At 45.2% G+C, this 24,968-nt stretch overlaps 1 protein-coding gene across 1 annotated transcript in view; it reads right to left on the bottom strand.

The window, feature by feature from the left end:
- Positions 1 to 24,968, bottom strand: part of TBX15 (T-box transcription factor 15) — an 89,366-nt gene that overhangs the window by 24,768 nt on the left and 39,630 nt on the right. The window contains exons 2-5 of the mRNA XM_086608362.1: positions 13,548 to 13,761; positions 4,540 to 4,641; positions 2,456 to 2,627; positions 1,931 to 2,098 (exon numbers count right to left, since the gene is read on the bottom strand). Coding sequence (XP_086464488.1) covers positions 1,931 to 2,098; positions 2,456 to 2,627; positions 4,540 to 4,641; positions 13,548 to 13,761 — 656 coding nt within the window. The remainder of the gene's footprint in view (positions 1 to 1,930; positions 2,099 to 2,455; positions 2,628 to 4,539; positions 4,642 to 13,547; positions 13,762 to 24,968) is intronic.

Here is a 24,968-nt window from a genome sequence, read left to right on the forward strand (position 1 = left end):
CCCCCCCTTAGCATCCCTCACCTGCACAATTATGTCTTATAGCTCTGGTCATTAGGGAGGAACAACAGGCTGCTTTCCTGTCGTTTCTTCTCCTTTCTCTATCCTCTTCCCATGTCTGGCCTACAGTTAAAAGTTTGTGGAGTATATGCATTTGGGTGAGGGGGCAGGAAACTTCAAATGCTGCGATGACAGCGACCCCCCCGCTGTGTCGCGGTATTTTCTTCTGCTGGAATAGCTGATCCATTTTGGATCCCGATATAAGTCAATTCAAGGGGACCAGATGGAGAAAAAGTTAGGAGTGGGTTGGCAGAAGCAGTCACGGGAGCACTGTAAGCAGGTGTGCTCTCTTGTAGGTTGCAAAATAAAAACTCTAGAACAATTCACTAAATTGTTACAAATTGGCTAAAGATTACAACCTGCCCTGAGCTGACTTGACACGGGTCTGTCTCTCCCTCCAAGAATCCTAAATATAATGACGTCCACTGACTTCATGAAGTCGTTCTCCAGAAGCACAGATGCCATGGAAAAAATAACATTGACTTCACCATTTCTGATTGAAGCCTCTTCTGCAATTTATGGCAGAAAATTCTGTAACCTATTTGCCTGGCAGACTTGATAACAGATTATTTTTCTTCCAAGCCAGTTTGTGCTCTCATTCGAGTTTGTAACAGTACCTCGGGCTAAGTGGACACACCATTAACACAGCAAAAAGCTTCACCACCTGAGATGGTTTCACATGGCTGGGTAAAAATGACTTTACACCACCCTTTTAATGCCATCAGAACCCCCAGCCCAGTAAGGAGGACGCTGGCAGGAAGGAGAAATGGGATGTGCACGGTCCCTCTCCCCTGAGGATAAAGCAGGGAGCCCAAAGGTGGTGGAAGGCTAATGGGAGCCCGAGGCAGAGACAGTGGGCAGAGGAGCGACCCACGAGGAGACTACAAAGGGCACGGGTGGACAGAAGGAGCTCTCAAGGTGTGAGATGAACACCCCTGCAGAGGCGATGGAGCAGCCACCTCCTTAAGGACTTGACACCATCCTCCGCCGACCGCTGAAGGAGAAGGGGGAGCAAAGGTGTGCAACGCACAGCGAGGGCTTTCCACATCTCCTTTCCTTGCTGGTGTCTCAAATGCTTACATTAAGTGCTCATGTTTTCCTAGCCATTAATTTCCTCATATCTTTGGGGAAAACAGGGATAGACAGGGAATTCCGTAATTGAACACTAGCGTGCACTGAGATTACATTTCTCAGTGCCATGAAGTCTAGCTTAGGAGAAAATGCAGATTGGTAACAAAGCTCAGCAGTTAAGGTCTCCACAGATAGGATCCCACTGTGGCAACATCATTTCCTTACGATATCTGGACTGAATAGTAACTCCCTCCACTGGGAACTGGGCAAGGTCTCAACCAAACGGGAATTATGCATGAGAATCTCAGCTCCTATGCAGCACGTGGACTGTGGCTGCTTATGGTCAAAGGCTTCTTTTGTCAGCAAACTGATGAGATTGCACTTCTCTAAAACTTCTTCCTTCGCCGCTAAAAAGAAAACCAACTATGTGTTTTCCCTGTGAGATAAGAGATCTGGGCTAGTTGTACTGTCTCAAAGTTACGGTGGGGACAGAACACTGCAGTTCGTACCACGAGGCAGCAAGGAAACGTGAACACAATACACCTCTTTATGGTTGATCTCACCCACTTTACAGGAAAAACTGCAGGCACCTTATCTGCAAGGTGGTTTTCCAGCTAGATACCTCATGTCTACACACTGCCCCATGGAAAGTATTTTCTTTTCATGCAAAAAAAAACCTCCAGTGAGCCCATAAAGCGTAGAACTCTTCTTGAGCTACACTTCTTAGAGAAGCTAATGTCTCAAACACAAAGAGCACACTGATACTTTTATGAACACCCAACATGAAGGCATGCAGCTTTACCTGTTGATTTTGGTAGGCTGTCACTGTAGTGAAGACAGTCTCAGGGAAGTTGAAGGTTTTCACCCCATCTCCTGAAGGAACTGGCTTTGTAGGAGAAAGATCACTGCTGAAATCCTTGCGGATGACGTGAACGCGGGGCTGGTACTTGTGCATTGAATGTAAGATTATCTGAAGTGAAAACAAAAGGCAAAAGAAAAGGATTATTTTTTTTTCCAAATATTCTACACTACATCCAGATGTACAAGGAAGCAGGGATGGAGTAAGAGCTAATATGAAGAAAATTACCCTTTTCTTACAAGTACGTATGAGATGAAGTTTGTGCTACATGCAGGGAGAAAGGGGCTTTATTGCTTTATAGGGTCAGGCAACACTTTGAGGAAAAGCATTGAAGTAGGGAAAAAAGCTCCATAACTCTGCAGAGTGGCTGCAGATACTTGTGTCCAGGAGGACACAGGAGCAGGAGCCTTTCAAGCCTGAGAGGAACAGGGCTGGGGCAACAGGCACCAGGATTAGCTTCTAACTTACATGGCCTTGATCATCAAGCTCGTTGTTGGTCAGCTTGAGCTTGTCAAAACTGACCACCTGCCTCATCCAGGTGTCTCCAGAAGCCAGAGAGTCAGGGTGGATGTAAACCCTCGGGGGCACTGGGGAGTCAGCGTTGCCAGCCACCATCCACTTGGAGCTGTGATACACGTACCTGCAAGAAGAAGGGGAGATGGCCAAAGGAAGTTGTCATTCCTTCATTCAGTCACTGGAGGAACATTTCCAGAGCTCGCCCTCCCCTGCCACCCTACCACCCACCCCCCAAGCTCTCATTTGCAGTCAGGGGAGAATGTGCTTTATAGCAACCTCCTACCTTCTAAATGAAAGCCAGATTACCCCTGAGCCACTTGTTCAGACTTGATTCCTTATTAAAACCACCTTTGCAGTTATTTTCCCTGTAAAACTCTGCCACATGTGCCTTCCCAACTCCTTAACCCTCTCTGAGCCAGAGCACGAGGCTGAAAAACACGGGTGAACAAAGCCCTCTCTGAACATATTGATAATGCTCTGTAATTTCTGGAAATCTGCACTGGCTGCCATGCCAGACTGCGAAAAACACGTGTCTTCACCCAGAAGAGACAAAATCCAATGGATACCACTAGAACAACTGATAAAACAGAATTTCTGGTTTGAAATGTTGAGAAGTAGGAAATCCCACATGATATTACAAATGTTAAAATCAGAGGAAAAAATAATTTTTTGTGTTCCTGGTCTTTTGTGATCTTTTGTGTTCCTGATCTAGCCATCCTACTCGTGCCAGGAATTTCTCTACCTCAGCCTTACCTGGACTCTTTTTATCTTTCTGTCCTGCTGCTCCTTCAGCCTCAGGCATTGCACAAACAGTCCTGCTCACGCCTCTGAGTTCTGCCCTGTGCTGCCCCTCATTGATTCTCTGCTCAGCTCAGCTAAGCTATTTCAGTCCTTACCTACAAACAGCCACTCATTTCCTGTATTTTCACAAGAAATGCAGGAAAAAAAAAAAAAAAAGGAATCTGTTCCTTTCACTGCTGGTTTGCTCTACGTGGCTGCAGAAGCTAACAAGGACAGAAACAAAGTGTAAGACAATATATTTACTTCTGACATTAATGCTGTCAGACACTCCCAAGATTAAGGGGAAAAACATGTAGCTGAATGTCAGACACTGCTTTGGTGCATCCTAGGAAAAGCAATTTCCTGAGAAACGCTCTGCACAATCTGAGCACAAAAATGTAGTATTTAGCACTTGAAGTAGAGGATCAATTCTTGAATCCTTGAAATGTGGTGCAGTCAAGACTATGTGGGGAAAAGACTTGCTCTCGAGGGTCTTTTAATGAGTATAGATAAATCACCTCTGCCTGGATAGTTTTCTGGGATGCAGGAGTTTTCCAGAGTATGTTTTAGGATCAGAAGCCCATTAATATCAGAAAAATCTTTCCTTCCTGTCTTTCAGCTCACTGGTGGAGATGCACCGGAGGGTTTCTCACACCACAAGTCAGGGCCTATAGCCCCTGTGGCTGCTGTGCTGGGCAGTGAGGTGCCCCTCTCAGGTCAGCTGCTCCTTGCCCATTCATTTCATAGATTTCATAGATTTCTAGGTTGGAAAAGACCTTAGAGATCATCGAGTCCAACCATCCCTAATCCCCATTAAACCATATGCCCAAGTAGATCATCCACCCTATTCTTAAACACATCCAGGGATGGGGACTCAACCACCTCTCTGGGCAGCCTATTCCAGTAGCTGACAACCCTTTCCTTTCTTGCTGGAGTGGTTTGAGGGGCTCAGGACTCCCCATTGACAACTCCAGTCACCAGTTCCCCCAGACAGTCGTGAAACACGTGCTAGGGATCTCCCCAGTCAAAACCTGCTCTTTGAGAAGAACAGGATTTCAATCCAAGAGTGCAAGAGTGTACATTAAACCTCTGGGCTTGTGTCTCACGATTTGGGTCAAATCAGCTACGTTGGTGTAAATCAACATGGTCTCCTCCAGCATACCTCTGCAATGGGGTCTAATGGCACGTGTCCTTCCGAGGCTGCCACTGACAGTAGGTTATCACAAGGTTCCTGCCTCTGCACCTAAAAATCTCACCTGTATCTCTTGTTATCCACAGGCACAATGTCCATGGCAATGTAATACTGCTGGTGGGGATCCAAGCCTGTAATTTTCACTCTCATGGCTGGAAACATTCTCCTAGGAAAAGAAGAGTAGAAACAAGGTAGAAAACGGTGAATAAGGAAGCTGAAAAGGCTCTTTAGACCTCTCTGACACCAGGAGCACGCTACTTTGCACAGCTCAGCTCTTGGCATGAGCCCTGTGGGCTTGGTGTGGGTAGCAAACACTGTGCTGGCCGTGCTTTGAATCTTCAAATGTCTCCCACTCAAGAAAAGGGGAGCAGGATAACAGCCTGTGGGTACCAATAAAACACTCCCAGTCGAGCACCCGCTCCGTTCCCAGCTCCGAGCAGCCAGTTCTGCTATGCTCTACACAAATTGTCCTCTCTAGCTAATTCTAGGATGAGCAGCATACCTTCTTCCTGCTGGCTGTCTATCTATATTTATTCTTTCACATTCCATTAAATGCAGGATCATTTTAGTTCTCTCTTTTGAGAAAACCACATTACAGTACAGAGTTTGATAGTACTGGGGTAATATTTAGAGCAAATCCATTGTCCTGAAAGATCCTCTCGCTCTTATGTTTATAGTTATTTAAGAAAAAATGTCTCTCAGATACATATTTCACATTTAACAGAAACACTGGCGTTATCGTCATGGTTTCCTTGAGGTCCTGGGAGTACTTTGTACAATGTTTTTAAAGAGTGTTGTCTTTTCTATGTCATATGATCCAGATCTCTCACAAGTATCTTCTCCTGATAGGCAAGTTCTGAAACTCTACACCAGCAAGAACAACCTCCCAGCCTTTCTTGTCTTGTCTGAGCACGGGTTTAGCTCTGCTGTGCACTAGTCACAGTTCTGGAGGTGTTAGTAGCTGGGCAGTTACTTCAGAAGAGAAAAGCTCGGAACAATTTTAACCTCAAAGCATGTCAGTGTTAGTGTGGCCATGGCACAATTTCTCCTTCTTAAAAACCTTCTGGTTGCCTGGAGTCCCTTTGCCATTCCACACTTCCCTCAGCATGCTTAGTGAATTGTTTATACTGTATTGTATTTGCAACCAATGCAGTATTTTAACGTCTTCACAAACCCTGAGGAGCACAACTGGGTGAAGCTGCAAAAGGAAACGAGCAGCAGAGCAGAGCACGGAAAGAAATCCCACGTTGTTTCACTGACTGTTAACTCAAACCTGAGCTCTACTTGAGTGGCTTCTCAGCCCTCAAGAGAAAACCCTGAGCTGAGGTCCTACAGGATGGTGTTACTCGATTGCATGACTTTGGCCCAGAAGGTACAGAGCTTTGGTAGGAGAAACTCTCAAAGTACTGGATGCTCCTCTGATAAGTAGATATATCCTTATGGAATAAGGGTAGTTTGGATGGAAGGAGGATATTAAAGGGGGATTTAAAATCACAATGCCAAAATCATGGAAAAGTGTTCAAGAAATGTTTGTCAACTGGCCAAACCGTTGTGACACTTTCCCTTCTATTTAGTGAGCAGCAGTGAAATGTCGGAGAAGATTTAGATGTCCTCCCAACATCTCTGTTTCTCAAGTATGACCAGTGGACGTAGCCTAGAAGAGGAAGAGAACAGGAAAGTTTATGTCATCATCTCCAAACACATCTCCAGAATTTTGCACTGAAGGGATGAGACCAGGAGAAGCTATTTTGTTCTTTCCCATCTAGGCCACGCACACCCACGTGCAGAAGAGGGTGGGAAGGAGGAGGCTGGTGCTCAGCCTTCGCCCTACCCGCACCTCTTCCATTTCAGGCCACTGAGAAGGAAAGTTCTGACCTATTAGCAACTGCATCTGCCATGGAAAAGGGCATTTATCGTGGGGGGCGAGGAGAGCATCACCTCACAGCTGCCAGAGCCCAGCCCACCCCAATGACAAGAGGCATAAAACCATCTGCAGAAACCCTTCAAGGAGAGAGCAGATTTGTGCAACTGATGGTGTGAGTTTGCCAGCTGACCCATTCGGGGGGGGGAAAGGAATAACGGATTGGTCTTTGGTGGCTCGAGGGCATTACCTTGTTTCTACCATAATGGCTCATTAAATCTGCCAAGCCAAACGGGCAGAGGATGTGGCATTTTACGGTCCAGCCCTCCTTAATTGGAGAGAGGTGACTTGGGAGCAGCTTAAGAGGCAGGTCATGTTTCAGAGGGTTGATGAGAAAGCCAGGATTAAATCTGAGTCTCTCTGGGTCTAAGCCTGCACCCTGCCTTGTGAAAATGGAACACTGTGTGTCCCAAGAAGCTCCCCCCAAATCTGCAACCCCGTGTAAAGCTGCAGTGTAGCCTGTGGGGTTGGCTGCTCATGAAATACCTTGCAAAAGGTCCCCGCAGACCATGCCGCAGGCTCAGGGGCTAAGCTCTGAAACGGGGGGAGAGGCTGATCCCACCGCCTTCTCCAAGGTTTGAGTGTACTTTTCAAGTTCTGTAAAAGATTACTGGTTTTCTTTTTCTGTGGGTGTTTCTTTGCCGCACGGATGTGGCCTGGAACTGTCACAGCACGTCTCCAGCAGCATTTCTGCGTGGAAAGGGGAACATGGAAAAGGCAGAGGCCAACAGTGGTGACTTAGGGATGTCCTCAGGTGCAATCCTGGCGAAACCCCTGTGCTCTGGATTTCCTTTGGGCTGGCTCTTGCCCTCCCAGAGGCACCAGCCCTATAGAAAACAGAAGGCTCAAAGGTTTGGAAGGGATTCAGGCTATTTGAATAGGGCTGAATATTCAAATATTGATAAACACAAGAATCTTTCACCTAGACAGATACCAGCTAGCTGTAGAGCCAGCAGCTACAGGCACCAAGGCCGTCTGGTCTCATAGGGAACACGTGGTGCCATCCCATATATTTTAGGAGGAGGTTTTATATCAGCAGCAGTTTGGGCTGATCGAGTTATTTATACGGCAGCCTTACCACTCGGCAGGAAAACAGCCTTCCTAAGCTGAGCCTGTGAGCTTACACACAGCACCTTCGGAGGGGAAACACGACGTGATATGAAATAAGTTATTACAATTATTTTAGGACCACTTAGAAGTGTTTTAAAAAGCATTTTTGTAGCAACCGTGTGTCTCGGTCTACTCAAATCCTATCTCCTTCCATAACAAGAGTGAGGTTTATGAAACTCGGAATGGGAAGAAAATTAATGATATACAAAGATCTTTAAAACTTGATTAAAACAGCAGGGCAGCGTACTGACATTAAGAACCACGTTTGGGAACTTTCAGCAACAGAACAAAGTAGTTGGCTTGTGGCAGCCAGCTTTATTTTTTTGTTGCTGTTCAAAATTTTCGTTTAACACAAAAATATAGCTCGATTTTCCTTCGTTCAAAGAAGGAGGATCACAGGTATGTCCCCAAACTGGATTTTTTTTTTTCCCCTGATAGCATAAAGCTTCAGTTTCTAACCCTTGGGAGTCTCAAGGTGCCAACTCTTATCCCTGCCCCTTGAACGGAGACGTGATGCTTGTGGGGAAGGGGAAGGGGAAGGGGAAGGGGAAGGGGAAGGGGAAGGGGAAGGGGAAAGGGGAAGGGGAAGGGGAAGGGGAAGGGGAAGGGGAAGGGAAGGGGAAGGGGAGGGGAGGAAGGGGAAGGGGAAGGGGAAGGGGAAGGGGAAGGGGAAGGGGAAGGGAAGGGGAAGGGGAAGGGGAAGGGGAAAGGAGGAAGGGGAAGGGGAAGGGGAGGGAAGGGGGGGGAAGGGGAAGGGCTTTCTGTTTCCCTCTGGCATGGTATCATGTAGAGAAGTTTGTGTTTAGAGGAGAAGTTTGTGTTGAGAGGAAAGGCTGAGGGCAGGGTTTGGGAGCAAAAGGATTTATTGTTTATGGGGAAGAGGGAGCCCAGCAGATCTTCTCAATAGCTCCCAAAGGAGACATTTTTCCATTTTCTCCAGAAAGCCACTGGGCCAGGATCTCTGGGCAGCAGTTTGGTAGCTGTAGCCTGCCGGCCCTCGCTCTGAGGAGTCCTCTCCATGGGCCCCTTCAGCATCAACAAACCTTGACAACAAAATCCCTGACCCTGCCTATAACTGAAGAGCACTGTGGGGCCCTTCCTTCCTTCCACCAAAAATAAAAAAAAAAACCTAAAGACATTTGGTAATGGAAAGAGCCCCAAGAACACGTTTCACACAACTCAGACTCATGGTTTCAGGGAGGCAAAGAAACTCCAGATAAAACAGCATTTAACCTACCAGGAGGCACAGAGGAGTCAGGAAAGGACAAGGTCACCTGTCCCACTCACTGCTGGCTTTTTCCACTCTTTTACTGAGCCCGGCCTCAGCACTTTGGTCTGAGCCATCCCGCAGTACAGGTACAATAACTCCAACACGACAGATGAGATCATTCCCTCATTGCTGAGAGGAGACCCTGACTGTGACAGACAGAACCTGGGTCCCCAGAAGAACACCTCCTGGTTGTCCTTGTGTCCCCACGCTCATATAACCACCTCCACAAACAACAGGCAGCTCTTCCCTCCTGGAGCAGGACTCCAAGTGCGTCCCCCAGCAACAAGTGCACATCACTTTCCCCTTCAGGCAGCACTCCTGTGCAGCAGTTAATTAACAGTCACCTGCAGCTTGGGTGACCACGGGCTTTAGCCAGGGGCTGTAGGGGTGTGGGGAGGGATTCAGATCCCTCTGCTGATGCTGCCAGGGCACAGGCGTGATCACCGTTGGCGAAGGAGAGTAGAGAAAAAGAGTTCAAGATGTTTCTTGGGGCTCGCTACTTAAATCGGTATGACCTGGGGCTTCAGTTGAATTTATTTCATTTTGCACAGAGTCTAAGGTCACCATCCAAACAAAAAGGAGATAAAGGTGGTTGCAGGTTTGGATGCACTGCAGCTGACAGAAAGCCATTTGCGTCTTTTGCTCAAAGAACAAAGGATAATAAGATGCTTGTTATAAGCATCTTGTTAAATTCTGGATAACAACATTCTGATGGGAAGGAAGAAAGGAAAAGATCTAAGAGGACTGAAGGAGGTTTAAGGAAACAAAAGATGTCTATAAATACAGCAGCAAGAAAAGAAAAAACAAAGCAGAATTAAATGTGAGTGGGAGTCAAAGTTAAAAAGTTTAGTAGACCTGACGTAGGCAGGATGTAGCTCCAGAAATATGTTTAAAATGAGAATGTAGGTTAGAAACCAGCATTGCACAGCAGGAGCAGAAAGACATTGTGGGGTCAGGCGGGAACCAAGCAGTGCCTCACGAGCCACAGAAAATTAAGGAGCAGCTGTAGTTGTAGGCAGCTCAGTCTGTAATTATAAGGGCTTTCAGAACAAGGTGGCCTTACGGGACTCAGGGCTTCCAAAGAAAAAGCAACAAGAAGCACAAAATCTTCCCTCAGGAACCGAAGAAGTTGCAAATCACACTGCACGTCCCTCACAATTTCAACAAGTAGTAGGAAATCTGCAGGAAATAACACCAGTTCTGCTATTTTTGAAAAAAAAAAAAAATCATACAACCTAATCTATGGGATGCATCATATGTGTGGAGAAACAGGACTGCTAGACTCAGCTCTCACCCATCGCAGACACACGTGAAGTCTGCAAGAAAAATGTTTAACCTGAGAGGTTAAACGTTGAATTTGTGAATTTTATCGTACCTGGAAGGGCCACTTCCAATAAAGAGATGTACTACCTAAAGAAACTGCCCAACCCTCATCATGCTCCGCAACGGTCAACCTACAAAGGTAGTCAGCAGAAAAACAAAAAGAAATTCTGCCCAATATTGTTAACATCACTTCCAGAGAAGAACATCACCAAGCAGAAAAAATACAGCTATTTAGTGGCTCCACTGGTTTTGTGTGGGCCAGCAGCGCTGAGGCAGTTGGCCACCAGGACTCAAGTAGTGACGAGCGTCTCCTTTCAGGGAGAAACAAGATTATTTACGACTGTGAAGGCGACATGACTTGCACAGTAACTAACGACTCCGTACTGCGACACTGTCTTTTGTAAGTGGAACAATTATGAAGACTGGAGCTTGCAAAGGCACTTGGGAAATGCTATTAATGGTATTAGAGACAGAAATCTTGGAAAGAGAAATATTCTTTCCAGTCCTTACCGGTTTCCCTACATCTACTCCCTACTAAAAATGATCAAAATACATACTGGTTTGGACTCCTTAAAATAAAGTTAGGATGTCTGTCTGTCTTAACACGTGCTGTTCAACACCTCTGACAGCTGCATAAATAAGGAAAGAGATATTTCATCAGAAATGCACACCAAGACTTTCCCCAGAGCACAGAGACCTCTCCTCCAAAACATGAAAGCCAAAATCTTTGAGCCAAAATGTAAGGATATCAAAACTTTTTTTTTTTTTTTTTTTTTTTTAACTTGGGGTCAGGTTGAAGCAAAGAGAAAAAAATCAGGTGGGGGAAGTGAATCTGAATGTTTTGTTTTGGGATGCTTCTTTTCTAAATGGAGCTCACTTTTCCTGGCATGGCTCTTCACTGGAATTGTAGCTGAGCTGCATCACGTACCCACATGGAAGGAACTATGTACATCTCGCAAAATGGGTATAAGCTTAGTCAGGGGAGGTTCAGGTTGGATGTTAGGAAGTATTTCTTCTCTGAAAGGGTTGTCAGCCACTGGAACAGGCTGCCCAGGGAGGTGGTTGAGTCCCCATCCCTGGATGTGTTTAAGAATAGGGTGGATGATCTACTTAGGGATATGGTTTAATGGGGATTAGGGATGGTTGGACTCGATGATCTCTAAGGTCTTTTCCAACCTAGAAATCTATGAATATGAATCTCACAGTTCTTAATGAGCTTCCTCTTATTACTGTGTAACGAGGGGTGTGTGTCTGTTGTTTGTTATTTACCAGAAAGGCAATATGAAGGGCAAGTTCCATGAATTATTGCTGATGTGAAACTTTTCAATTCATAAACGTCAGAACAACAGGTTTATATTAAAAGTATCAAAATACATAGTTCCAATCCACAAATAAGAGTTTACGCCTTGAAGGCAGCAGATGACAAACTTCAACAAAAAGTTGTTTTTAAAAAAAGTCTGGCAACGTATTCAATACAGTAATTTCCTAAAAACTTTTAAGGAACTATAGAATCTTTTTCATGTATGTGCATCAGTCTGAGCAAACAGAAATTTTTCATTTTTTGAACTGATCCAAAGTTATTGCTGTTGTTATTATTATTATTTAATTACATTATGTTGTATCTCCCCAGAACATTTCATTGTGTTTTTTTCCATGAAACCTTCCTCCTCCAGGACCCTGCCAATGCTGTCAAGGCTTTTGTGAGAAGTTGCATTGAACTACTTGCCGTGGTATTCATGTTGCAAGTTTTTTTTAAAAAAAACCCACTATAATCAGGTGTCATGGTTTAAACCAGGACATCAGGGCATGGCTTTTTAAGATCCCAGAAAGGTCAGCTGCTTCATTCAGAAATGTGTGGGCTGCTGAGATCATCTTCATACCACTAAGTTCTGGGCATTTTAGAGCGCACTGGTGTTGGTGGGCTTTGAGATATTTATGCTGCTGTTCAATCTATCTACTCTGTGTATCATAAGAAGATTAACTATGTCACCTACCAACAGGTCACAATATTATTTTAATTTTCTGAGACAGCACGGCCCAGGCAGCAGGACAAGAACGTCAGAAGCAAGGAACTCGTTTCTGCCAGTGCCATATTTAGTGATGCCAGGCAGATCACCTAATCTGTTCAGGTCTCAATTTCACCTGCTATGAAAAGGGGATAATAATAATTTTCTCTGCTGCTTCTGCTTTGACTTCTCCAGAGAAAAGGTGTTGCCTAATAGCAAGTGTTCCAATTCTTACTACTTAACCCCTTCAGTTCAAAGCAGAAGGGCAAAACCAGCAGCCTCCTCTGTACTGGTGTAAGATTCTTCTTGTGCCAGGGAGGTTGTCCATGTAAAACCGGGAGCTAACCTGGTTCTGATAACCTTCAGGGATTATCTGGGTTGTTTGTCCAGTGCAATTTTCCTCAAATTATCGGGACTTCCTGGAGCTACAGAGCAACAAGGCTCCCTTCACAAGAACACGAAACGACAAGTCTAGCTGTTAGGGCAAATTCCGAGAGCACTGCCATGAAACAAAATGACAAGCAATAAAGCACCATGGGTTTTTCCCAAAAATTTGGGGAATATTCCCCGTGCACACCCGCGGAAGGGGCGGGCCAGCGCCCGGGCCGGCCCTGTCCATGGTGCTGACTTCCCTCGTCACGGCTTTAACGGGAATTCCGACCTCGCTGGGTGGAAGTAAGGAACGTGGCGTTGACATGGCAAACCTGGCCAAAAACCCTGCTTTGAGGGATCCAGAAACCCACAACTGGCTTCCAGGTGTGTTTTGGCAAACGGACTTCCAGCCGTTGTTCAACAGCAGGCAGCAGTGAAGATCCAACCCTTGGCTACCGGCACAGCCGGGCGAGTTTTTCCTTTTTAAAAAAATCTGATTTCTTAGTGGCTCTTCCTGACCTCAGATGATGTGCCATCAGTTGCAGTAGCAGAGGGAAACGTTAAGCCTGCACATTTTCTGCACAGGAAGTCAGTAACATTTTAGCTGTTTGGAACGGCAGGAAGACATTCCTTCGGTGCAAAGGTGAGTTGGGATTTCGCTGTGTTCGAGATCAGATCAACCGGCTCGCGAAACGCTACGGGAACTTGAAGGGAAACTCAAATGGCTCACCCCCAAATTCATAACTCATCTTAAATCCAGTACAGCCAACAGTACAATGATCGTTTCCTGATTTCTTTGCTCAGAGGAAAGTCTATCCTCAACAGCTTCCTGCAGCTGTCAGCTCTCCTTTGGAGCCACTGATCCAAGCAGTAATATGAAACAATTTTACCTCTCTTAAGAAGCTAGTAGGAGACACAGATGTGAAAGTCTGACAGCCATTTAATTTTTCCTGCATATTTATTCCTTTGGCTCATCAAGAAAAAAAAAAAGGATTTCTTTCTTGAAAAAAAAAATTTGCTTTGTTATGATCTCTTTTTTTTAACTAGACAGAAAACCAGAGATATCTTACCTGCCTGCTTTCGTGATGATCATCTCTGTCCCAATGTCGTGAAATCTTTTCCAGAGGTCAGCACACTGCAGCTCTACCTGGATCTCTTCCATGGATGAAGGTGGAGGAGGCTGAGGGCCTGAGCCACCAGATGCGAGGTCAGGATGGGAGCCAAAGGAGCAGGATGTCCTTTCTGCCAGCACCTCCGTGTCCGAGCCGGTGCTCTGCTCGGAATCTGCAAAGTGAACACACCAGGGAAGACACTTCAGCTCTTCCTACAGTGAGTGGGAACGAGAAGGAAGAGGAAAGCCGACGAGGGAAGTGCTGAAGAACGATACAATGGTTTTTATATATATAAAAACATATAGAAATTTGTGGTTTGTTGTGATTTACAGCCTGATTCGGGGCTTCGGGTTTCCAACATGACATCCAGCGTTTCTGTAAAGTTTTAGCAGCAGCTGGAAAAAGGACCCTTAACATAAAATGCAAATGGTAACAAACAATGCTGGGAATGGTGTGCAAAGTACAGATTTAAAAAAAAGGAAAAATAAATTAATTCAAGCCATAGTTTCAATCCAAGGTTAGATGGGCTCACTGAAAACTATATTCCATTTAACTGAATATCCTCCTGCACTACTATTGAAGAGTTGGTTATTTTTAAATGACACATTTTTTTGTCATCAAAAATAATGAGCATTTTTTTTATTTTGCTGTTTGGCAGTACCATTATGGAAATGTGTTTTATTTCATCCTATAATATCTTTTTTGGAAAGATGATATTTCCTGGGAAAATAACCATGCAGCCTTTGGTGAGGAAGATGCTCTAGGCTCCTGAAGAACAAAAAGGCGAGATGGCAAACATATGGAATATATGACCAAGGAAAGCAATTGAAGCAAACTGCAGAAGAAGAGCACGAGACAACCACCTCTCTTTATGGGGGCAGAAGAAGAAGAAGGTGGCTTGCTCAAAAAAATAAGCAAACAAAGTAAAAAAGTGAGGTTGGACTGGTTTAAAAGTCCAGGTTAGTATGTTGGGTCAGATGGCCACTTCTTTGCACAAATATCTCACGTACGTGTCAGGTAGGTATGGTACATATATGGTCCCAGTTATCATCCAGTAGGGCTAAGATGGACTTTTGCACATAGCAATGTTATTTTGCAGCAGGGTGTGCAGGACATCATGACATGCATGAGCATGACGCTCGCATGACATCAAAATAATTCACAACGCATTCTGCAAAGCAGCACGCTTGTATTTTAAACCCAATTTTTAACAAATTGGCACTAGTATTATATAGAGGACTGACAGAGGAATAAAGTGATGTGAAGAACTCAGTCAAGTGGCTCAAGAAGAGCCCTGTGGATTTCAGAGAAGGTACAGAAACAACACTTCAAAGTGTCCTCATTGATCATGTAAGTACAAGCATCCCAGTGAGGAATAAAACAGCTATTTAGATGTATCTTCTGCATTTTAGGAGACAAGAGAGATCGCTATCTGCAAGGAAACTTAAGGAGACAAAAAGTAACAATCTGTTTTAAAAATGTGATGAAATCACCCCAGCTAGAATTCCTTCCATACCAAGCAAATGCCAGAAACTCTTTAATAACCCTGAGGTCATGCAGCTTGAGTCTCAGATTTACAGTGTTTTGAGAGACAGTGTCTCCTGGAGCACCTTGCACATCAGTGCAGAGGGTTGGAGTTAAGAGGCTGCGGTGAAGATGCCACCTGCAGAACCACCAGCCCCACCTCCTGCCACATGGAAACGTTTCTAGAAAATTCATACCGCTGCAGTGGCATGGACATAAACTGTTTGGTTGATAGTATATGAGAAAGTCCCAGCCCCAAGTGCCATCAGGGTGCGTTTATCTTCTGTGAGAAGTGGACATTTTGCTTGAAAGACGTTTTCAGTAAACTTTGCCAATCATAGAATGGTTTGGGGTGGAAGGGACCTCGAAGATCATCCAGTTCCAACCCCCCTGCCATGGGCAGGGACACCCTCCACTACACCAGGTTGCCCAAAGCCTCATCCAACCTGGCCTGGAACACTTCCAGGGATGGGGCAGCCACAGCTTCTCTGGGCAACCTGTGCCAGTGCCTCACCACCCTCAGAGGGAAGAATTTCTTCCTTAGATCTCATCAAAATCTCCCCTCTTTCAGTTTAAATCCATTTCCCCGTGTCCTGTCACTACACGCCCTTGTAAAAAGTCCCTCTCCAGCTGACCACAGGACAGAGAATCAATCTGAGAGCACCAAAGGGCTGAGACGTTTCCTCCCTGCGTCAGGAGCCCACTGGTGCAGGAGCAAAGTGATACTTATCTGCTTTCTCTAGCTCAAATTATTCCACCTCGAAGGGCTGAAGCAGGTAAGCTTGAGTAGGGGTCACCATGTTTAGGACATTTGTTTTCCTAGTGATGGTTAATGACTTTATCCTTCAACAAAAAGCAAGAGTATTCTTCACAAATCTCAGTAAGACCTTTTCATGTATCTACTCATCTACCATTAACCAAAAGTCTTGCATCTTCTCTGAGGTCCTAAGAAAGTAAACTACACTGGGAGCCTGAAGGGACTGGACCTAGGGAAAAGCATCCATTATGGAGTCCCCCTCCCAAAATGAGGTACTAAACTGCAGATTTGAACCTAGAGAGGCTGGTTTAGGTCACGTCATCTGTGCTTGGTTCAGGCATTCAAACTCTGGGCATCCTCTGAAGCAGTATGGTTAAATGGCCGACAGATGGCACTTGGCTGGATGCTGTCCCTGCGTCATTCCAGCATTTCCTGGAGACCCTTTCAAACTGGGCAGGTGGCTGGAGCCTTGGGGAATCACTGGGAATTGACTGGAACTGTACGCTGCAGAAAATGAAATATCAGAGGCTTAAGCCTCCGACATCACTCCACTGACTTCACAGACTTTTGGAGAGGTTTTTTGACAATGACGGAAAGAGAAGGAAAGACACAACCTTGGATATAACTTGCCATGCTGGCACAAATCAAAAATTGCAAAAGGAATTCACTAATTACTGATAAGCCAGTATCTACCCAACCATACAGTACCACACAAAGGAGAAAAAAACTTCTCTTCCAAGGACTATTCTTTTGTGCTCTGAAATATGATCTGTAATTACCTCCAAATTAGTGCACAGAACAGCAAGTCCCTCTCCTTCCTCCAGTTTTGGAAATGGGAGAGGGAGAGTCACTAGTATGGCTGCTCTTACTTCAGTCTCAGTAGGCCGAGTTGGGGGTTGTGTTTTCTTCAGCCTTTCCCGACCTAAGCCCTCCTGAATGGTGTCATTCAGTTGGAGACACTGCCAGGGAACTGAGTTCATTCCAGACCCAGGGAATTCAGAGGAAGGTAAGTGCCTCTGACATATGAAGGCAAGATCTTCTCTGATGGCAAGATCTGCAAAAGATTCTACTCTTCTCTGAAGGTAAGCTCTTCTCTGACATATGAAAATCATCCCTAACGACATGCATCTCCATAAGACACTGACTCTTAACTAGGGTTCTCCACCTGTGTTAGGATTCCAAATTAATCAAGAGACAGGTGTCAACATCTGTAAGTGAGCAACACGGAGAGGGTGCAGGGTGAACCCATCTCAACATGCGGTGTTTAATCGTGGTGGCTGCAGCTGGCACAGCTCGAGCCACTCTGCTGCACGTACCTGCTCACAATGGAACAAGACGGGAAGAAGATCTGAGTTTTCTTCCAGCATTTGAACTGGGAGCTTAATTTTCTTCATGCACCAGCTCCAGTAGAGTGCAGCTTCACTAAACTCAAAGACATTCCTTCTACTTTACGTTGAGGCAAGCAGAGGGGGATTAGGGAACAGCTCCTGAAGCTTCAACAAAAGAGAACGTGCCTGTGAGGACCCTGGGGTGCAGAGCGTGGCTGGTGCTACAGATTGTGTCTGACTGAAGGACAAAGAGAAGGATTTCTGAGGAAGACGAGCTTCCTATCATTTCTTCTAGCTCCAAGGTGACAAGATAAGATTATTTGCCTTTCCTTAAAGAGGTGCCTTGTAGCAAAGCCCACATGCTGAATTCAAGGTCCAGCCACAGGGCAATGTGGCCCCCCCCCACGCAGTGGCTTCCCTTCAGAGTTAGGAGACCTCCTCAGACTACTACCATGGGCACGCTGGAGGAGGCAATTGCCACGTTAGAAGGCAATCCATGCCACTTCTGGCATAGATGAGGCAAGTGGCAATTAAACCAGTTTTGTCATCTTCTCTTGCAAGGGTAGAGTACCATCCTCGAGAAAGGATACTTCGAAACCAAGCTGAGCCATTGGCGACCAGTAGCAAAAATGGGAGGAGATGCAACTGAGGATTTTACACCTACAGTATTGCACTGGACTTTCAGTTGAGACAGTCTAAGGTCAAAACGATCCTCACTGCTTTTACGGGCACCCGTGAACTTGCACTTTCTGATCTTACCTGCTTTTCTCTACCAGGTACTTCCTCTCTGCTTGAAGAAGGGCCCTTCCTGCTGCATCATGGCTATTGAGGTGAACATCTCCAAAGCTCCTGCTGACTGCACAGTTCGTATCACTCTGCCTCTTTCCTTTCCCCCCTTCTTGCAAATCTCTTCTAAAACCATCCATTTCCACTCTTGCTCATTCCTTATGTTCTGGGTTTTTTTTGATGTTTCCACTGATTATTTCTGCTGGTCTATGGAGTGATGTGTAGCCAAAAGAAAACACAGATGTTGTGGTCTGTGTAGAGAAGGACTTGGTGACCACAGGGGAGCATCAATGCTTAACTCCTTCAGAATAATATGTTCTTTCCAGAGATAATACAGAGAAAAGTTCCTAAAATGCTGCCCCTTGTTACAGGGAGTTTGCTGGACAAACAGGCTGACCAACTGGTTTTGACCACAGGACTTGGCCTGATCTGTCAAAGACAGGCAGGCTCTTGCAAGAACTGTGTTTCAAGGAGCTTGAAACTAATGGGACACTATTGAAAAGTTCATGGAGAAGACTCACGGGTTCTATGTGCAAAAAAAACCTCTGAGGCCTGAAGCACAGCTCGCTCTCTCTGCCACTGTGCAAAAAAGTTGTTCCCTTGCTACTACCCTGTTGGATGGATTCCCACCATCCCTTCTCACCACACCGACCGCGCATCCAGCTACTGCGGTTTAACGGTGTTGGACCTGGAGGAGAGGAAATTTCTCAGCACTTTCAGCAACCCTTGAGCCTACCAAGATGACCACAGGGTCACTTTCAGAGCTCCCAGGGATATCGCGGTCATTGCTGAGATTACAGAGGAACATCAAACTAGTTCCGATTTTTTTTTTTTCTTTCTTCTTCCCTTTCCCATTTCTGCTATCTCCAGATCACCCTGGAAATCCTCAACTCCTAATTTCTTTTGATCCACAAATTCCCAGGCTTCTTGTTGGCATAGGGACAACACAGATAGGAAGGAAAACACCATTTTCACAAGCATGGTGACTCTGAGGTCAGCATTCCCACGGAGTGCCCCAACATGATGGGAAATAACCCCAACCAGCTTCCTGCACCAGTGCCCTGTGTCCGGGGATCAGAGCCCTCTGACACAAACCAGCGGGCTGCTGCTGCCAGCCTTCTTTCTGCAACTCAGCTGCCTCGTGTCACCCAGGCACATTCCCTGCGTCTTCACCAGGCTGCTACAGGAGGCAAACTGGTATGTGAGGCATTCAAAAGACATTCATTTTCTAAGCAACTTCATACAGGGATCTTCAGCAGCATTTTCTCTGCAGCTGGAGCACAGCAGGGATACTGCTCCCCTTATTTAACCAATAAAACAAAAAGACCATAGTTCAGTCCTTGGCCGTATCACGCAGGTCATGCACTCAACAACTGTTTTACTCCAAGGTATCAAAGAATGTAAACTACAGGAGTGAGAACAATGACAAAAACCTTATATACATAAAACACCACCTACCCAGAGGAGCCCAAAAGACTTATTCTCTCTTTTTTCTTTTTTTTTTTCTATTTTTTTTTTTATTTGCATACGTGTAGATATCTAATGTAGATCCTGTCAAATTCAATTAGCATAAAGATTTCTCTGGGGTGGAATGTGGCAGCTGTTACAAGCTGTTCGGGGTTGGGGTTTTTTTTTTGAACTGTTTATTTTTGTTTGCAAGGTTTGTGAACGTTTAGTGCAACAGGTGGTCCTTCCCTCTGCCCTGCCCTCGATTTGCTGGCAATCAGGAGCTGCAGACTACAAAGGAGGCACAAAATCCTGGCCATGCATGGACAGAGCAAATTTGGAGAACATCTCTTTTTTTTGTTTTCCTATGAACTCAGCTGAAATTAAAAGAGCAGACACTTTGCTTTTGCTGCTGGTTGTTTATCGTCGCTGGCAGAGGGATCAGGGCTCTCATTTTGCTGTTCTCTGTAACATCGACTTCTCCAACAGCAGTTCTTTTTAGATTCCTAATTTCCAAACCGGCTACTGGCACCCCACAAAATCACCATGTGTGCAGCATGTGACGTTACTGGAATCCAGCTACAAAATGTCACAACCCTACGGAAGTGAAAGAACAGAAACTCCCTAAGTCTGAACAGTTTGGGAGACTGGAAGTCCACCTGGCCACGGTGTGGTGGCTGCTGGTGCAACCACTTCAGGCATACAACCGGTTTCCTCCAATAACTAATACTCAAGCAGAGGCCAAAACAAAGACTTCAGTAAGTTCAAAATGACACAAGAAGCCTGGCTGTGCTGGAGACAGGAGGAGCAGCAGAGGTGGAGCAGGCTGGAGCTCACCAGGGACATTCCGATTAGCACGGCTGCACCGTCCGCAGCCGAGCTGGCAAGTGCTCTTGCTGTAGGCAGAGGTTTATGAACACTTCCCAGGTGATGGTAACCATCAGGACATGCTGCACACAACAAATAACACAAAGACAGCTCTACAGGTGTTCTTTCATATTGTCTTAGTGGAGGATTTCTCTGCCCATGGCAGGGGGGTTGGAACTAGATGATCTTTAAGGTCCCTTCCAACCCAAACCATTCTATGATTCTATGATTCTTGCCCCCCTTAATCCCTTTCTATTCATTCACATACCCTACCACATTAATCACACCTTTTTTCGAGCGTCAGGCCCATTATCAACTACATGGAGTTAGAATTTGTACCTGTTTGTTACTGATAACAGAGTCATAGAATGGTTTGGGTTGGAAGGGACCTTTTAAAAATCACCTAGTCTATCCCCCAATAACATTTATTACTATTACCCTAGTGACTACAACTTGCAACTAATATCAGGATTTACTGATCTGGAGACGGTACAAGCTTGTCCAAACCGAAAACGTCATCTAAACTCACACTGCATTGCAATCTCAGCCAAAAGAAGCATTCAAGTAATTAATTTCCAGCTTAAGACCCCCTTATGAAACCACAGTGGGACAAAACGGCATTAACACCAGCAAGACTCAAAAAGACAAACCTAGAAGACGTTGTATAGACAGGAAAACGTGGCACAGACAAATAAAAAGACCTGATACAGTCACAAGTGAAGTTCATGAGAGATGATGATTCCCAAGTGAAGAGTTCCTCTGGCACTTTAACCTTAAAGGCTTCCTCATCCTCCTGAATTATAGTTTTATAAGATGTTTTTGTAAGATGACTTGAGCCAGCAAAGCTTGTAAAATACACTCAAGCTGATGGCTGCCCTTACCGAAACAAAGACTCAGTATAAGACCAGTACGACACAGAATTATTACACATCTGTATCCCTGTGGCAAACACAACTAGAAGGAGAATACAAAATCAAGCACAAAGACAAAAAACCACCATGGCTTTGGCTCTAAGTGCCAGTCTTGCATCAACTTGACTGTGGACTGCCAAAAACTGTCTGCCTCTGCCTTGGCTTGTTCCATCCTCAACAAAGGGACACAAGACCTAGCAAAGAAAAAAAATCACTCTGATCCACTGGTATGCTCCAGCTGCTGCTCTGCTCCACTCTAGCAATGCAAAACAGCTGTAAACCTGGTTTAACCAGCCAGTTAAATTGGCTTTATGACTTCTCAGCATTGGCAAAGAAGTACAAAGCAGCTGGAGTTTACTGGTGTACTTAGCCCTGGGGGTTTGCCCTCAAAAGTTAGCTCTTGCTCCAGACAGGAGAAAGAGTATCAGTCACAGTTACACTTTAAAGTGATTTTTTTATCTCACGATGTTGGTTGGTTGGTTTTTGTTTGTTTGTTTTGTTGTTTTTTTTTTTTCAAGAATGCTGAGGAAAAAAACCCCAAACTTACGCATTTTGCCAACATACAGTTTAGGACCAGACATTCAAGAGACCAGCTCCAGGTTCAGCCACATCAGCTAAAAAAGGAGATGCTGGCTGCTGGGCTCTGAAGTCATCCTTGGCAAATACAAATTCTCATTACAGAAGTGTAAATTGGGTGACCAAGAGTGTTCTGAGTAGTGTCACGGCGCAGCATTTCTTTGTAGACTTCACACTCAATCCCACCACGTTCTCTCCGGAAAACTGCCTGCAACTCATCAGTCTGTGCTTCAGACTATCCATCGCAACTAAAAATATCCCATCAAATGGATGTCAACCAAAAAACCTGTTCTATAAACTCTCCCATCTCTGGATTGAGGTAACTTGTTTGCTTAAAAGTATTTTATAAGCACAACCTTTCCCCAGCAGAGACTTCTAGCAATCATATTTCAGGAGAACAAATCCTACTGAAGCAGTAAAACTTGGACTTGGTGTTTGATGTTGTATTATTGTCTTCCAGAAGGCAAAAAATACCTTAGGTCTTCAGTATCTCAGAGCAGCTTTGAGGAAAATGCAATTTGAAATTTCAGTATAGAAGAAAGCGAGGGATTCCTAAAATTCCCTGAGGAGATTCTCTGCAGCTGTCAGTCAAAAAAGACAGTTCAGTAGCAAATATTCCAAGAGCCCATACTTAAAATGGTAAGGGCTCAAAAAGAGCATGCAGAAAAAGAAGATTCTATTAAATCAAGAGATAAAATAAAAGAGTCAAGAAAATGCAGGAGAACACAAGGAACAGCAACCTTTAAAACATGAGAGGTACTGGGGAGAAAGTGGGATGTTATTAAAAGAAGAGGGAGGTAAAATTGACGACAACTGTAATCTGGCCAAGCTCCTGAACTGTACAGACTACAAAGAATTTGTCTGGCCAATGTCCAAGAGTTTGTGTAAAACTGAAGAGTGGAAATGCACTTGAAAGTTAAGGAAAGCTAAAAAAAATAAGAGACCAGGCACTGGATGCATTGTATCCTGTAGCAAGTAAACACAGAGTCATTATTCTTATAAATAAAACCATGCAACAAATATTTAGAGACCAGCCTAAACCAATCCGTTGGCTCTAAATGACCACGGATTGTTCAGGAGTTTGAAACTAGATCCCAGCTCTGCGGCAGGCCCGTCGGACACAACCCTGGGACAGGCTCTTTCTGGATTCTGCGGCTCAGACTGCTCTCTGCCAGCCAGGAAAAAAAAAATTAAAAAATCATTCTTAAAAAAGGAAAACATGACACAAGATTAATGCTCTCCGAGACCAATGTGAAATCGCCCAGAAATATAAAATGCCTGCAAAGTCCAGAAAATATTGCTGTCTTTTTGTAGGTACGAACACGGCTCAGACGATGAAGATTTTAAATATTTGCCAGCTGATATTTGGTGGCCCACAACCCGCAGGGAAGGGGACATGACACACGTTTCCCTGCACCACGGTGGCTACCCCGGCAGCGGGACCAGGCGGCCAGCTGGCATCTTCACAACGAGGAACATCCAACCCTTTCCCGAGTCCCACCGAGCTCTTGGCACCAGTGGCCCATGGTGGTGAGCTCCGCCGCGTAACTGGGCACGCGGGAAGAGGCAGAGTCCTTTTTCACTTCAAAACGTGTTGCCTTTTAGGGTGAGTGTTCCTTTACTGCAGTGGGATAACCAGATAAGCACCACTCCACTTTTTGCTTGTGTTTCCTTCCTAAATGAAACATTTTCTAAAGGAAATCATGAAATTTCCACGGGAATGGATTTACCAGAACAATGCAGTTCCATTAAGCCGCAGTTTCAAGTTGAAATTGTTCACAAGCTGCAATTTTCCTTCGGGAAAGCAGGAATTATCGGGCTGGTCCTGTCGAACCGATGTTTGGGTTTCTCAGAGTTCACCAGATCATTAAAGTACATTTTTTTCCACCCACGTGCCAACTGAGCCAAGCTGCCCTTCAGACCCCCCACCCCTTTCTGAACCACACTTTGGCACACCATCCATCCCAGTACACCATCCATCCCAGTACAATTCTGAGTGCCCTCTATCTATTCTTGGCCGCAACCCAAATCCTTCCGGATTTTGTCCGTAACAAAGCTTCTCCTTGACTCTAAACATTTCGATTGCTCACTCTCCAAACTGGTTTTATTTTTGTGACACACACGAGCACACACACAAAGACACACAAGTCTATATACGGGACTGAATTCTTAAAAATGTATTTGGCTTTTCAATCAGCGACCTGCCACTGGCTGACACCGCAGGAATTCTAGAATTTTCAATGGTACTATCATGGTTGGGAAGTTTCTTGCAACCTCACGTTCTGTTTGCTGTTTGGATCACCTCTGCAGAGTGACCAGATGTTTTTACTGAACGACGAGCCCAGGGCACTTTTCACAAGTGACAAACATATATTCTTCCTTTTATTTGCTTCGCATGTAACCGACTTGCATCCAAACCAGCCAATTTTCCTGCCTCTGACTACGTGGCCATGCCGGTAGGGTTGGGAGAGAAGGTTCTCCAGAAGCACCTGAGCACGGTGCTGAGTTTTTTAACTTCTGGTGTTCCAAGACCGAGACAGGAACATAAAAAAATGACTTTTAGAAGTGACAAAACAGGGGATGGAGTCGGTATGAGCTCATGGCAGACAGAAGCATGAGAAGCTGAGTAGGTTACAGCGCCGCATTATGAGAGTATGGTGTGAGGACTTGGGAAGGATGCGTTCGGAACGGCAGTCCAGGCTGTCCTACGAAAGGCAACTGTGTCATAGAAAAACAGTTTGCTTGGAATCTGAAATATCAGACACACGTGCCAAGCCAGAAATGGAATCTCCCCTTCAACTACAAACAAGAATGCACCTCTCAGCAGTTTGAAACAATTATCTCGACAACTTTAAAATAATCAAGCAACTTGCAAAAGTGAATGATGCTTAAAACGAGGTTAAAGTTTTCCAAGTTGCAAAAGCTGATGCTTCACTGCACATCCAGGGAGTAGGACCAGGCACTGATGTTTAAGAACATCCTAAAAATCAAACCACTGCCCAGATGAGCTGAAAGACTGAGGCAGGCAGCACATCAACAGCAGCTGGAGCTGACAGAAGACAGTAGAGGATGCTGCAAGAGACCCAGGGGTACGAAAAGCCAGAGGAGTGGACTTCCACACCGTGTCATTTGACCAGACGAAACAAGCCCGTGCAATCCCGGGCAGACAAAGCTTCAGCGAGCG

Source organism: Tauraco erythrolophus, chromosome 1, assembly GCF_009769465.1.
Source record: "Tauraco erythrolophus isolate bTauEry1 chromosome 1, bTauEry1.pri, whole genome shotgun sequence".
NCBI lineage: Eukaryota > Metazoa > Chordata > Aves > Musophagiformes > Musophagidae > Tauraco > Tauraco erythrolophus.